Source organism: Hippocampus zosterae, chromosome 10, assembly GCF_025434085.1.
Source record: "Hippocampus zosterae strain Florida chromosome 10, ASM2543408v3, whole genome shotgun sequence".
NCBI classification, from domain to species: Eukaryota; Metazoa; Chordata; class Actinopteri; order Syngnathiformes; family Syngnathidae; genus Hippocampus; species Hippocampus zosterae.
This window is the reverse complement of record NC_067460.1, coordinates 18031775-18044275: the sequence shown is the minus strand read 5'-3', so window position 1 is coordinate 18044275 and position 12501 is coordinate 18031775. Positions and strand designations below refer to the sequence as shown.

General features: G+C 40.6%; 2 protein-coding genes across 4 annotated transcripts in view; one reads left to right on the top strand and one right to left on the bottom strand.

Moving 5' to 3' along the window:
- hip1 (huntingtin interacting protein 1) overlaps positions 1-7340 on the bottom strand; it is a 31215-nt gene extending 23875 nt beyond the window's left edge. Inside the window, exons 1-2 of one of the 3 annotated variants that reach the window (XM_052077894.1) lie at positions 7254-7340; positions 7051-7176 (exon numbers count right to left, since the gene is read on the bottom strand). In XM_052077894.1, coding sequence (XP_051933854.1) covers positions 7051-7167 — 117 coding nt within the window. In that variant the 5' untranslated portion in view covers positions 7168-7176; positions 7254-7340. Of the gene's footprint in view, positions 1-1794; positions 2217-7050 lie in introns of those variants that run through there. The other 2 variants (XM_052077895.1, XM_052077896.1) reach the window with 2 other exon arrangements.
- Positions 7341-9306: 1966 nt separating this feature from the next.
- Positions 9307-12277, top strand: bcl7bb (BAF chromatin remodeling complex subunit BCL7B b). The gene is made up of 6 exons (XM_052077927.1): positions 9307-9483; positions 9882-9957; positions 10074-10161; positions 10453-10611; positions 10797-10900; positions 11007-12277. Exons 1-6 carry the CDS (start codon positions 9371-9373, stop codon positions 11076-11078), a joined length of 612 nt encoding a protein of 203 aa, XP_051933887.1. The 5' UTR covers positions 9307-9370; the 3' UTR covers positions 11079-12277.
- Positions 12278-12501: the final 224 nt, after the last annotated feature.

The window sequence follows — 12501 nt, the reverse complement described above, 5'->3', positions numbered from 1 at the left end:
CGTCACCATCACACCCTCCATCCAACGTGTGAACTGTGGGAGGCTCTACCATCAGAGCCACCGTAGAAAATTCCATCGATATGAAAGAACGAAGAATTGTGTTTTACTCCGGCTTAGGTTATGCCCAAACGTAAAAACCCAAAGCCACCCGAACAAACCCGAATGACTGTAACAACGGTGATTAAACCTTAACCTAGGTATGATACCTATAGCAACAGCGTAAAAATGATGAGAGTGAGCTGCCGTAAAAACGAAGCGCTCGCTCCGTAGTTCTCCGATTCTGCGATGGAGGTTACTCGTCGGGGATAGAGACGGAACGGATGAAGACTGGGTTGGCTTCGTAAAAACTGTTATTACTGTATTATTAAAACCGGTAAAGGCAGAACCTAAGCGAATCTCTCTCAGCGGTCGGCTCGCGCGAAAAAAGGGGAACAGGGGAATAAAGCCCCCCCCCCCCCGCACAATCACAATGCTCCATCATTACCCCGAAGGCAAACGCACTACAAATATCAACATTATAATGGGAATTGTGAACAGCGCTTGCAGCAAAGAATTTTTGTTGCACTTGTTTTCATTCTACCCAATCTCTGCTGGACAAGGTCAACAACCAAAACAAAGATAATGGCAAGGAACAGCCTTGAGAACTCCATCAGAGTGACTCTTTCAAAACAATATCAAATGCAATTACAACATATGTGTGCACCTCACTTCACATTGTCATAAAAATCTCAACAAATCATTATTTTCTTGTTTTTGGTGGCCAAAATAAGTATCATGGTATTTAAGATGAATTTTATTTTATATAATCTGCGCAGAGATGTTATCAATAAACCTCTTTCACTAGGATAAAGACAGTGTGTTCTAGAGGTCCGTTCACCTCCCCTCCACCTCTATTCCTACAAGTGTATATCCCATCCATGCTTCCAATAAAAGGCTGGTCTTGTTTCTTACACGCACCTGCTCGAGTGCATTCGGAACACAGCCCGTTTGTCTCCATCACATCATTTACTGCCACGAGTCATGCAGGTTGGAAATTTTTCAGCCCCCTACAATGCACCACATCTAGGAATTACATGTCCTGCTTTGCACATGGTACCTTGCTTTATTTTCCCCTTTTTGTTTTTAAGCATAGTGTTTCTTTTTGAATTGTACTGCCTTAAAAAATGCTATTCTGAACTGTTTTAGGGAAGTCGTAGAGTTTGATTGCTTAACACTTTCTAACTGCTATTGCTGCTGTGCGAATGGCCGTAAGACATCTTGAATACATCTGTTTGTATTGTAGTACAATATGCACAGCAACACCTACACACGCATATTGGTTCTAGATTAGCCTTCAAGCAAGTTAGAACTTGTTGGGACCTAAGGTGTTGGTTTTTGCTGTACTATTCTGGCAGTTCATTACTTTGTCGTTTTGTGACTCTCCTCACACAACAAACTGGATACTAACAGCAATACCCCAAAACAGACCCAGTTCAAGAAGCAAAACCGCATATTAATAACACAGGATGCCCCGTGCTGCTGTTTGGCTCATGATTGTAATGATCGATACTTCTTGCATTTAACTGAAGAGGTGGGTACCTTAGTATGAAACGCACCCCATGTGCCCAGCAGACCCCCAACAAAATTACAAAACTTGTCATTGGCACATTTAGCAAAGACGAAGACAACAGGCCCCTACTTGCACTGAAAATACCTTCGACGCCTTATTTCACACCAGCCCGCAACCCGCCGAAACAATGCCGTTCTATGGCAGTCGCTAATGTCACGAAAATGCATCTACCCTTGAGCACTTACAATTTTACTGAGATCCATGGTCCTTTCCCTCCCTGCAGCGGCGGACTGAAGATCCGCTGGCTTGATCCAAACGCGAGGACCCGGGAGGTAACAAATGTGTTTGGGAGAGAAAGGGGGGTGGGGGGGGGGTATGTGGAGGAGCGCGACGTTAGCTCAACATGTGTCCCGATTTGGTATAAAAATGCTCCCCTGTCCCCACTTCCTTCCTTTCTTTCGTTGTTCCTTCGGCGTCCCTGCTGTGTGTCTCTCTCTCTCTCTCCGCGAGCTCCACGCAACATGCGACCGCGGAGAAACTGAAGTGTTCGGGACTCGAGCAGCAAGGACGACCGCACATTTCACATCCCGCCCGCCGACATGTCTCTCCACAGCTTGAAGCGAGACTCTCTCGCTGGCTTTATTTTGCAAATAGCCCGCTTCTATTCGGAGACAATAGCGGCACGGGAGGCTGCGGAGTAGGATGGCTCAAACCCGGAGGTTTTCAAACTGGGTTCCGGGGCCCACCAGGGGGGCTGCAAAGTTCGGTGGTGGCGTGGTTAAAGTGTACTATTTTTGTTTTTCAAAACAAGCTTCCAGAAGCAGAATGATCCGCCTTCTCCTGCTTACCGGCCGACTGGAAATTGCCCCTGAAAGATATCCAACATCTCACAAAAATGTGATCTCAAAAGGCTCCCTTGCATACAATTTGATTTCTGCATGCGGACAGCCAACTGTAAGCATGTGGTAATGTTTTACAAGGCAGCCTAGAAATCTGAGGTCTGTATCGGGAATGTTAGCAGGTATGTCATTTCTGTTTGGCTGTTGGATATTGTAAAAGAGCAAGCTTCAGGAACAAAAACTCAATTCATAGCATTAGAGCAACTTTAGGCAACTGACGCCCCCATCTGGAGATCCTCGGCAAATCATGCCATAACAACTGACTATTGATTTTGAATAAAATGCAAAATATCAATTGATCCAATCAAATCTGTGACAAGACGAGTGCTGCATTCAATTTGAGTGTCAATGTGACTTAACAATGTGCTTAACAACCACATCCCTAGAATAGCACACTTTTGCATCCACATTCTATTTTTTTTTCACCTCCTCTCTTGAAAAGATGTACATTTTTGTCAATTGAATTTTACAAGTTATGTATGATTAACATGTTGCAAAAAGTTTTAAAATTATTTATATAGGTCTAACTGTGCTCTAACTGCCTGACATTTGAGCAGGTGTGTGGACTTTTTATATACCGGCTACACTGTATATTCCTACAGAGCGAGACGACTTCTTTCTTCTCTCACTCCCTATCAGCTTGAAGCAAAGTCCAACAATAGTGACAACAAAAAAGTAAATGGTAATATGATTATAGGATTACAGTCAAAGGTATCAGGGCCACAGATCCACAGAAGAAAATTGGGACAGGGGAAAAAAAAAAGCTGTCCAAAAACATCAGTGTTGATGTCAGGTTGTTTTCTCGTTCAAGACTGCATCATTTGGGAAGAAGAAAAGAAAAAAAAGTGTATTTGATCAAATCAAATAAAAATACCTGAATGATTTCAGCCAAGCTGCAAAACCAAATGTGAATGTGTCATGCCAATCACCACCCAGTGAAAAGTGATTAAAGCCCTACGATAAAGATGTCCTTGGAGAGAGTGACTTCACTTTGCTTCAAGCAAGCAGACGAGGAGGAGCACTCGTCCGCCTTCCAAAATAGCTCACACTTTGCCAGTCAGTCTGGTGACCGACAGTGGCTGTGTTGGCAGCTAAACGCTATTTTGGTTGAAACTTAAGCAGTTGTAAACAATTCAATCCAGCCAGCTCAGAAAGCTGGCTGTGTTATATGTCTCTCGGTGCCCGCCCACAAAGATGCTTTGAGGCACTGATATCTCGAAGTTTTTATCATTAATATTTAATTTTGTGTCATAGTAGTTTTTGTGTTGTGAAATAATAATGTTGAGTTGATTACCACTAAGACATTAAAAATATAAACAAACAGTGATGGCATTTTTGTTTGATTGATGGCCAGTCTTATCTGCAACAGCCATTCACGGCGTTACTGAACATAAGATTTGTTACGCAGGCGGATAGTCAATGAATAAGTCAATGTTTACATGCAAGAGTCCCGCACATTGTGTAATGTGGCTAGACATGTCATTGGTTTTGTATTTTATGGATGACGCATTTCTCTCGTCAAATGACATAAGCTTTGCAGTAAGCGAACAAACAAAAAGTAAACTAAGAAAATACACATGATAAAATGCTTTGGGAAAATGCTTACTCACAGTTTGAATGTGTGCAAAGATGCAATGCAGCAAAGAACTAGCTGCAGTAGAATAAAAATATACGAAGCTAGAATTTCAAATGATATTTACAAGATCATTTTATGCTTGACAGAAAGACGAGAGTGTTCAGGAATAAAGTGCTCAATGTGTAGGGATGAATGGTCATGAGAAAAAAAGAAGGTATTTTTTAGTAGCTGAGTTTTGGTAATAGAATAAATACTACGCTTTTAAATTAATGAATAATTCACTTGTCTTCATTATGATATCAATAGAAATCAAAATAATCAGGATTATTTGTGTTCTCCCATAATCACCCAGTCCTAGCTGGTAGTCTAATTTTAAGGCCCTCATTTTGCAACACACAATGTGGTGTCAGTCAGTGGTTCACACTGCATACCCCAGTGGCGGAACTCGGGGGCCAGAAGCCTTCCACAAGCTTTAATTATGGTTCATGTATATCCAAAAATGACTACTTACACTAATTCCCAAATAAAAATAGCATTTGGAGCCGTTTTGCAATCTCTGAGTGACAAGACAGTGATAACAAACAACAAACATAAAGCAGAAACAACACATCGTATACATTTGTATACAGTGAACCCCTGCTGGAATGCAGTTCACTCTTCAGGGCATTGTTGTTTCATTGATTTCTTTAATGCAGTTTTAAATAAAAATTGAGTAGATATTAGTGTTTGTGAGTTTCTGAAAAGAAAATCTTTTTGGAACCCATGGTAAACGAGGGTTAACTGTACTTTCAAACTCATAGACACAAAAGAGAACCCATACGAAATATAAATAGATGTCTGAGAAAAACATATTTCCGGTTGACATCATAGCATAATTCAAGAGTCATGCCATAATGAGCGTGTCATTAAAATCAAGCACTGTGCGCTATCTTGCCTCCCTCGTCCATTCTCATATCCCGTGCGGACACTGTGACAGATATGATTTAGATCACTCCCTGGTAGTTTACCCTGCTAAACAGGGTCAAAGGGTAAGTTGCTCTATAATTGCTAAACTGCGTACATGTCTTTATAGACAAACCTGTAGCCTGGGGCACACGTTCATAAAAATGTATTGAAGTTACATAATTTAAAACAAAAACAATATCCCATACCTCAAGCAAGTTTGATTAATTTCATTTTGAGAAAAACAAATCAAGTCAGTTAATGCAAGTCAAGCCATCATACGTAAAACTGCAGTAGCCAGTTTTGCCAGAAAATCTGAACAATACCTTTGACCAATGAATCTAACCTCTGTGAGAAAATATGCATTGGTATCACAGGTCTTGATGTTAACCAAGTTGAAAAGCATATTGAAATGATTAATCACGAGCTGGACGGACAGACAGCCAGATGCCCAGCCACGACAATGCCAAACCCAGTGTGGGCTTGCACACTAGACTAACAATGCTGAACAGTTTTGTATTTAAACTGATGGACACAAGCCTCTATTGTTCACCAGTCTGTCACAAATCATGTCAACTACAGTCCAAATGCCTCCGACTCTGTATGCCAAACAAAGCAACATAAGTAGACCTATTATATATTTATGGTGTTTCTTCTGTGTAGATAATTTGTACCCAATGAAAAACACCTGATAAAAGTTTTTTTTATAAACACTATTTCTGTATTGTTTATTTGGTTTACAACAAAAGAGGTGAAATCGACTGCACAGCAGGTTTAGCCATCTTTAGAACAAAACAGATCAGATGGATTATCTCTCGTTGATCCCCTGCCAAGTAAAAAGCGGAATCATTGATTTCTGCCATCACTTGTCCCAGTTCACCGGGCAAAACACAACCATGAGGCAAAAATATAAACATGTACAGTACATAGGGCTGCATGATTATTGCCAAGACAATAATCACGATCATTTTCATCAAGAGTGTTATTGCGATTATTAATCAGTACTATTCATCATGTTGAATAAATGTTTTTAATTATAATACTTTTCAATACCAGTGTTTGGGCAAGGGAAACACAGGTCCATATATTTTTTCTCATCATAAGGGATCTTTTGAGCTGTGCTATGTCTGTTCCCCCACCTAAGACCTGTTTGCCATCGGTGCAGAGTGAATCCTACCTCTCACCAAATTTGCTGCAATAGACTGCATCCCACATGACCCTAATCATGACAAGTGGTAGAAAAAGAATGATGGATGTACTTCCAGTAAAGGTGACGTAGCAGCCTGACAGTGACCTAGTGACCATGCGTTGCTTGGAACACACAATCCTTCTAATCCGTGCTGCCTGTCTTGCCTGAGAGTAGTGTGTGAGTCCAGCGGGAGAGGGTTCAACTGCATGACACAGACTATACGCAGGCCAGATTGCTGCTGTTCACATTCAAACGTAAAGAATGCCTATGTAACAGCACAGTCACAGCAGTTTGGCTGACTTGATTCATTTGACCTACTTAACCCCCCACCACTACCTACCCCCTCTCCACCGTGTGCCTGATCTGTAGAAGAGGGTGGGCAGTAAACAGCAGGATCCACAACACAACTGCAGCCTGCATGCTCAATGTGGGTGTGCGTGATCAAGTCAGATTTTTGCTGTTGCTATGCATCATCATCTGAGCACCGTGGTCATTCAGTGCCCTGAAGATAATGCAGGTATGACTTGACATGTAGTGTAGTGTTGGGGTGGAAAGTCATATACAAAGCTCCTGCATGATTTGTATCCAGCTGGTAGGCTAAACAGTACAATTATCTGAATTTGAAAGGCCACTGACCTACATTTCAACGGCTCTTTTGTTGTGGGTACTCATTGGTATCTGCTGATCACACACAACTGACGCTGAACACAGCACCAACTTGATTAGCACTGAAAGTCTGCGTATGTGTCAGACATAAAATACGCGGTCATTTCTCATATGGGTTTTCTCCCATTGCAGATACGTTTGTTTTGCCTCCATTACTATTGTCTATCCCTACTTTACAATACAACTCATATAACTGGCAAGAAAACGTGTTGTCTGTTGTGCTACACACCTGCACTCTCTCAAAGTTTTCTCTCTCCAGCTCCAGACTGTTGGCCGCTCCAGTGCGTCGAATCACTTTTGGGATGGCGTTGGGTACTTGCTGCATGGAGCTTTTAACTCGATCCATCGTCTCAGGCTGACAAAGCACGCCAACGGTTAAAAAAGGGGGAAGAAAAGAGACCGGTTAATTAACTGTAAAAACAGGAAAGTTACATTAACTATGGCGGACAGCGGTCCATGCCGTACAGTACTCGTTCGGTTCAGCGGACCAGTTGGCCTCTGTAAAATAACACCACTGTCAATGACAGCAGCAAAATTTCACGACAATGAATACGTCTGCTACCTTACGTTATTTCAAAATAAAGCTTCCACCCATTGGCGCACTTGAGTAAACGCCGCTGCTAATTGTTTAAGAGGTAGCATACAAGTAGTAAATACAATATGGAACATGATGAGAGCCAACGAAGATCAAAATGTCATTTTCTTTATGTGTATAATTCTGTGGTTCGAACCCTGCTGCATTAAAAAGAGTTTTACTTTGTGAGGTCAAACCGTCAAATCGGAACTACTTTGTGTATCCATATTCTGTGACTAACACATCCCCCACATGCATGTTGCTGCCTGCAGACAGAAAGATATGTTCGACCTCTGACCACTTCAAGAAATAAATGTAGATCTTCTTATTGGATTCCTGTGGAAAATATGATATTTTATAAATATCTGGGCTCGCGGATTCATTGGCCGGGGTCGCTTGAAAGTTTTTCTCCCTAAGAGCAACGGTCAGAAACGCCTCCCAGCGTTGGCAGCCACAAGCTGGAGGCACAATACTTTATTTACCTACACCCAACACTGGATCTCCCGATTGGTCTGTCGTGTCTGGTTTCAGTAAGCCTTAACATAACAAATTATGTATCTGCGCGAATATTTTTGCCCACTCAAGAAGAGTGGGATGCCATGTCTCAGCAGACAATAAATTGATTAGTGAACAGCACGAGACGTCATCAAGCCGTAACTAATGCTTAAAGGCACATGATGAAGTTAATGAGACGTAGAATTTTTTTGTTGTGGTGTACCCACTATTGTTAATTGTTGTTTCAATCAATAGTTTGTGATGAGAAAATCACTAGGGTATCTTTCTACTGAAATGTCCTACTTTCATTATACTGTGTATGACTGAAGTGTGAACTTTTACATTTTCCATAAATTTCAGGTGAAGACAAATATCCCTAACTTTTTGTGAGTAGTGCATATGCACAAATAAATATTGCCTTTTTTACAGCACATTTGAATTGCGAGAACTTCTGATTTAAAACAGATAGCTATGTCTCCATCTCCATGTGCACTCGACACGGCTCAATGCTGCCCTCACCAGGACAAACGTGGCTACGTCATCATAGTCTCAGTTGTGGACTGTATGTAGCACGCTATCTACACGAGCGACGAACATAAGTCAATATTCTGATAATATCAGATAAATACAAATGTATGGTTTAGGTAAATGGGAGCAAAAACATACCCTATGTATTACTGCATGCACCGATAATCCTTAATTCCCACCATTCCTAGTAATGCCGCAGTCTCTCACTCTCTCTTTTTTGTTTCCATCACGGTCAATGTAGTGCTTCCAGTTTATTTTCCCCTCGAGTGACTGCGGTGTTTGCGTATAAAATACCGCGGGTCATGCTAGCAACCTAGCTGCAACTACATAGTAGTTGAGCGTTTTTATGCGAATTCCATATATGTTAGTTGAACAACATACCTCAGTTTTCAAGCTGGAAGTGTCAACGATGGTACACGGAAGCTAATGTGGCATACGGCTTTTAAGATAACGAATTCGTTCTTGATTCTGAACTCTTTCATGTTAGCTACTTTTGTGGGCTGTCGCTTTTCTCTTTGGGATTTCTACATGATATGGGTGTCATTTCAAATGTAGATTATGAAATTATTTGCATGTGTTTACCTGACAATGCAATACCAATCCAATAAAATAATTTGTAAAATGTTTACATTAAAATGCAGTCAATGCCACTTTACGGTCATCGCAATCTTATTATGGGGTTACCCAAACTCAAGACTTGACCATCACGACCGGCGCAGTCTAATGAAAATGGAGCGTAGAATGTGTGTAATTTATAAGTTATTTACTACTTTAAACATTGTGTGTCGTGAATCTCTGTATAAGAGTGGCAGAAAGTTGCAACAGTATTAGTCGAGCACCCGCGAGAAAAGGGAGGGTGATAAAAAGAAAGGATTCAAAGAAAACTCTCGCGAGACTACCACAATACAGAAGAAGCTGGGGCTAGGTCTAAGTTTTCCTCATGCATCATTAGATGATTCATATCAGCGTCAAGATGTCGGGACGTTCAGGCCGTGCGGAGACCCGGAGTCGAGCCAAGGATGATATTAAAAAGGTTCTAGCCGCAATCGAGAAAGTGCGCAAATGGTACGTAAGCGGTCTAGTTTACAATATGGAAGAAATGTTTTAGCTGAGCGTCGGTCGTTAGCTGCTATGTCGCTCAACTAACTTCAGTCGGAAAAGTTCGATGATTGACATAGCTTGTAGCCAATCGCTGTCCCTGTATGTGGAAAAAGGCGGGGCTATGTGATTGTTTTTTTGTTTGTTTAGTGCTATCAACATGGCTGCCGCTCTTCACAATGACACCCAATTGACGGTTTACAATAACAATTAACGCGATTATTTTTACGTTTAAGTTTTATATGTACTCTAACTGAGTGCACGGCAAACGTGGCCATCTAATACATGTCGAGGATCAAATTTAACAGATTAGAGGAGATCATTGTTAGCTTATCTAAATATAGCCAAACAACTTTAATCCTCAGGGAGAAGAAATGGGTGACTGTTGGAGACACGTCTTTACGCATATTCAAGTGGGTGCCAGTGACAGAAACAAAGCAGGTGGCGTTTCAATTATGTATTCAATGAGGAAACTCGTTGTGTGTATACAGGTATATATACAGTATATATATGTGTGTGTGTGCGTGACTGGTATCAATGTCCACTTCTTATATCAGATATATCGCACCAAGTCGACTGGTGGAGAAGCCAGAGGGCTAAAAGACGTAGTCCTTGAAAACACCAACTCTTTGCCAGATTTGACCGGTGAGTCTCAGGAGGGGGGTGGGGGGGAGTTTGCTCTAATAATATACAGTATATATATTTTTAAAAATATAGTTTTAGTGTTTTATCGTTTGTTGTTGTATGACTTATTATGGCTCGATTCACAAACTGTGTACAGTATACAGCAGTGGTTATTTTAAGGTGCTCTTTAAATACTGCTGAGTTGAGTAAAAAGACTGTAAACTCATGATGAGACCAACAATATAACCAAATGCACAATTTTATTGAAACAATTTTATTTAAACAGTATGAATCATGTGCTCTTTACATCAGATGAAAACAGCAACCAGAGCTTTCTGTCTGACGTTTATCATCCTAAAATGGATAACAGCAGCAGCAACTCTAGCTCGCAGCAGGTCAGCCCTCCGCACACCTCCAGCCTCCGAACTGAAGACTCCCAACCACCAATGCTTGGTCAGGAGAGTGTGGATGGTATGTCAATGACTTTCTCATGGATCACCACAATTGTCTTACTTTAAAGTATCCATGCTAATGTTTGTCTGCACAAATCTTCCTGATTTATGTATTAATACTTATCAAATAAAGAAATACTTGTTTTGTTTTGTTGAGACTTTATTCAAGACTTTATTTATTATGTTTTCCCCCAATGAATCCAGATCCAGTTCACTCTGGAAGGGATGGAGCAGATGAGCCTCCAACTCTGATCAAGGAGGATCTTCTGTCATCAGGAAGTGCCAGACGAAGCACCCCACACACACAGGTTTCATATTACTTTCCTATAAAGTGTTTGCAATACCCAGAGAAACATTTTTCTCAGTTACATTATGTAAAGGTGATGTTCAGTCACCATTTTTCTCATTCTACAGGACGAATCTGAGGAATCGGGAGCACCTTCTTTAAAGAAGATTTGCACAGGAGAAAATGCTGTGTTAAGATAGTGTACTATCTGAAGATGCACACAAACCTATCCGCAGTTATTTTTACTTCAGTTAAGTGTTCAACATTCAGGTGTTAAGTCTCTGTAGTATGCTTCATTTGGAACACCTGCACAATCTAATCTGTTCTGTATCTGAGGTCCACAGTTACTAGTACAGAAAAAGATTTAAATTACTTGTATCCTTTAAAAATATTTATGTTTTGACTGTATGTTTATGATATATGGTCTCTGTACACTGTCATCTCTTGTTCCATGCACAGAGCCAATCCACACATATGCTCCAACTGTTTGTAGCATACTGGAAGTATAGCACTCGCTGTCAAGCGGGAAGATTTTATCTACCAGCCTTTGGTTTAGTGTGTTGCATGTGACTACTTTGGCAATTATATGGAAGTGGGCAAGCATCTCTCCATCGAATATTCCTAAATTCTGCATTTTTGGGCCACAGCAGGATTTTAATCTTTGACTGTTTGGTTCTCATGAAATGAGCTACGCTTACACATGCACAGCTACACTCAAAGATATAAATATTCTGATTAAAAAAAGAACCACAAATTACGAGACTTTGTTAAAACAACATTTTTAATATTTGAAGACCAGTAAACTGATAACATTGTTAATGTGAATCCAACATGCTGGAGTTGGAATAACACCGTGGGAACATGAAATTTATTCTGTCAATGAAAGTTTTGCATGCCAGTTGAAGGGTCAGCTTTTAAAGCGAGATAGATGCTAAGCTACCAATTGTCAAATGTACAGTATTAATTTATTCGTATAGTGTTATTGTAGTTCACAGCAGTGTTTAGCTCATTTACATCATAGTCAATTGTGGTGTTTTGGTCATCTTAGCTGCACTGCAGTAGAATAATAAAGACACCTCATTGTGATGAGTGCAGTTTTACATTGCAATATACAACCCTTTAATCAGCACTTGTCAATGTATTTGGCACTGTAGAAAAACTAAGCATTATTTTATTTGTGACGACGAGGTTTTTGGTTATTATCATGAGATTGTGCAACACCTAATGCTGCAGTATGCTTGGTAAGTGTACGTAGCACAGCAGTGCTATTCATTGCTACTGTGCAAGTGACAATGCGACATTCCCCGCTAAACTTGTTGACTTATTTTTAAACTGATGAACACATACAGTGTACTGTGCTTAGCGTTTTAAGTACTGTAAAAGCCATTTTTGGAAGCTATATACTGTATATCTCAAGTGTCTTAATGCTGTTGATGTATGCCGTTGCATATTTCCCAGTCAGTGTGCATTTGTCGTCATAGTACACTTTGGAAGTGAGTTACTGTAAATGTGTAGCCTATGCGTTTATACACAGTAAAAATTATTTGTGTGTGTGTATGTATAAATATGTATATACACACACACTCTCGATATTGTATGTCTGTGTGTCTCGGTCGCTCGCTC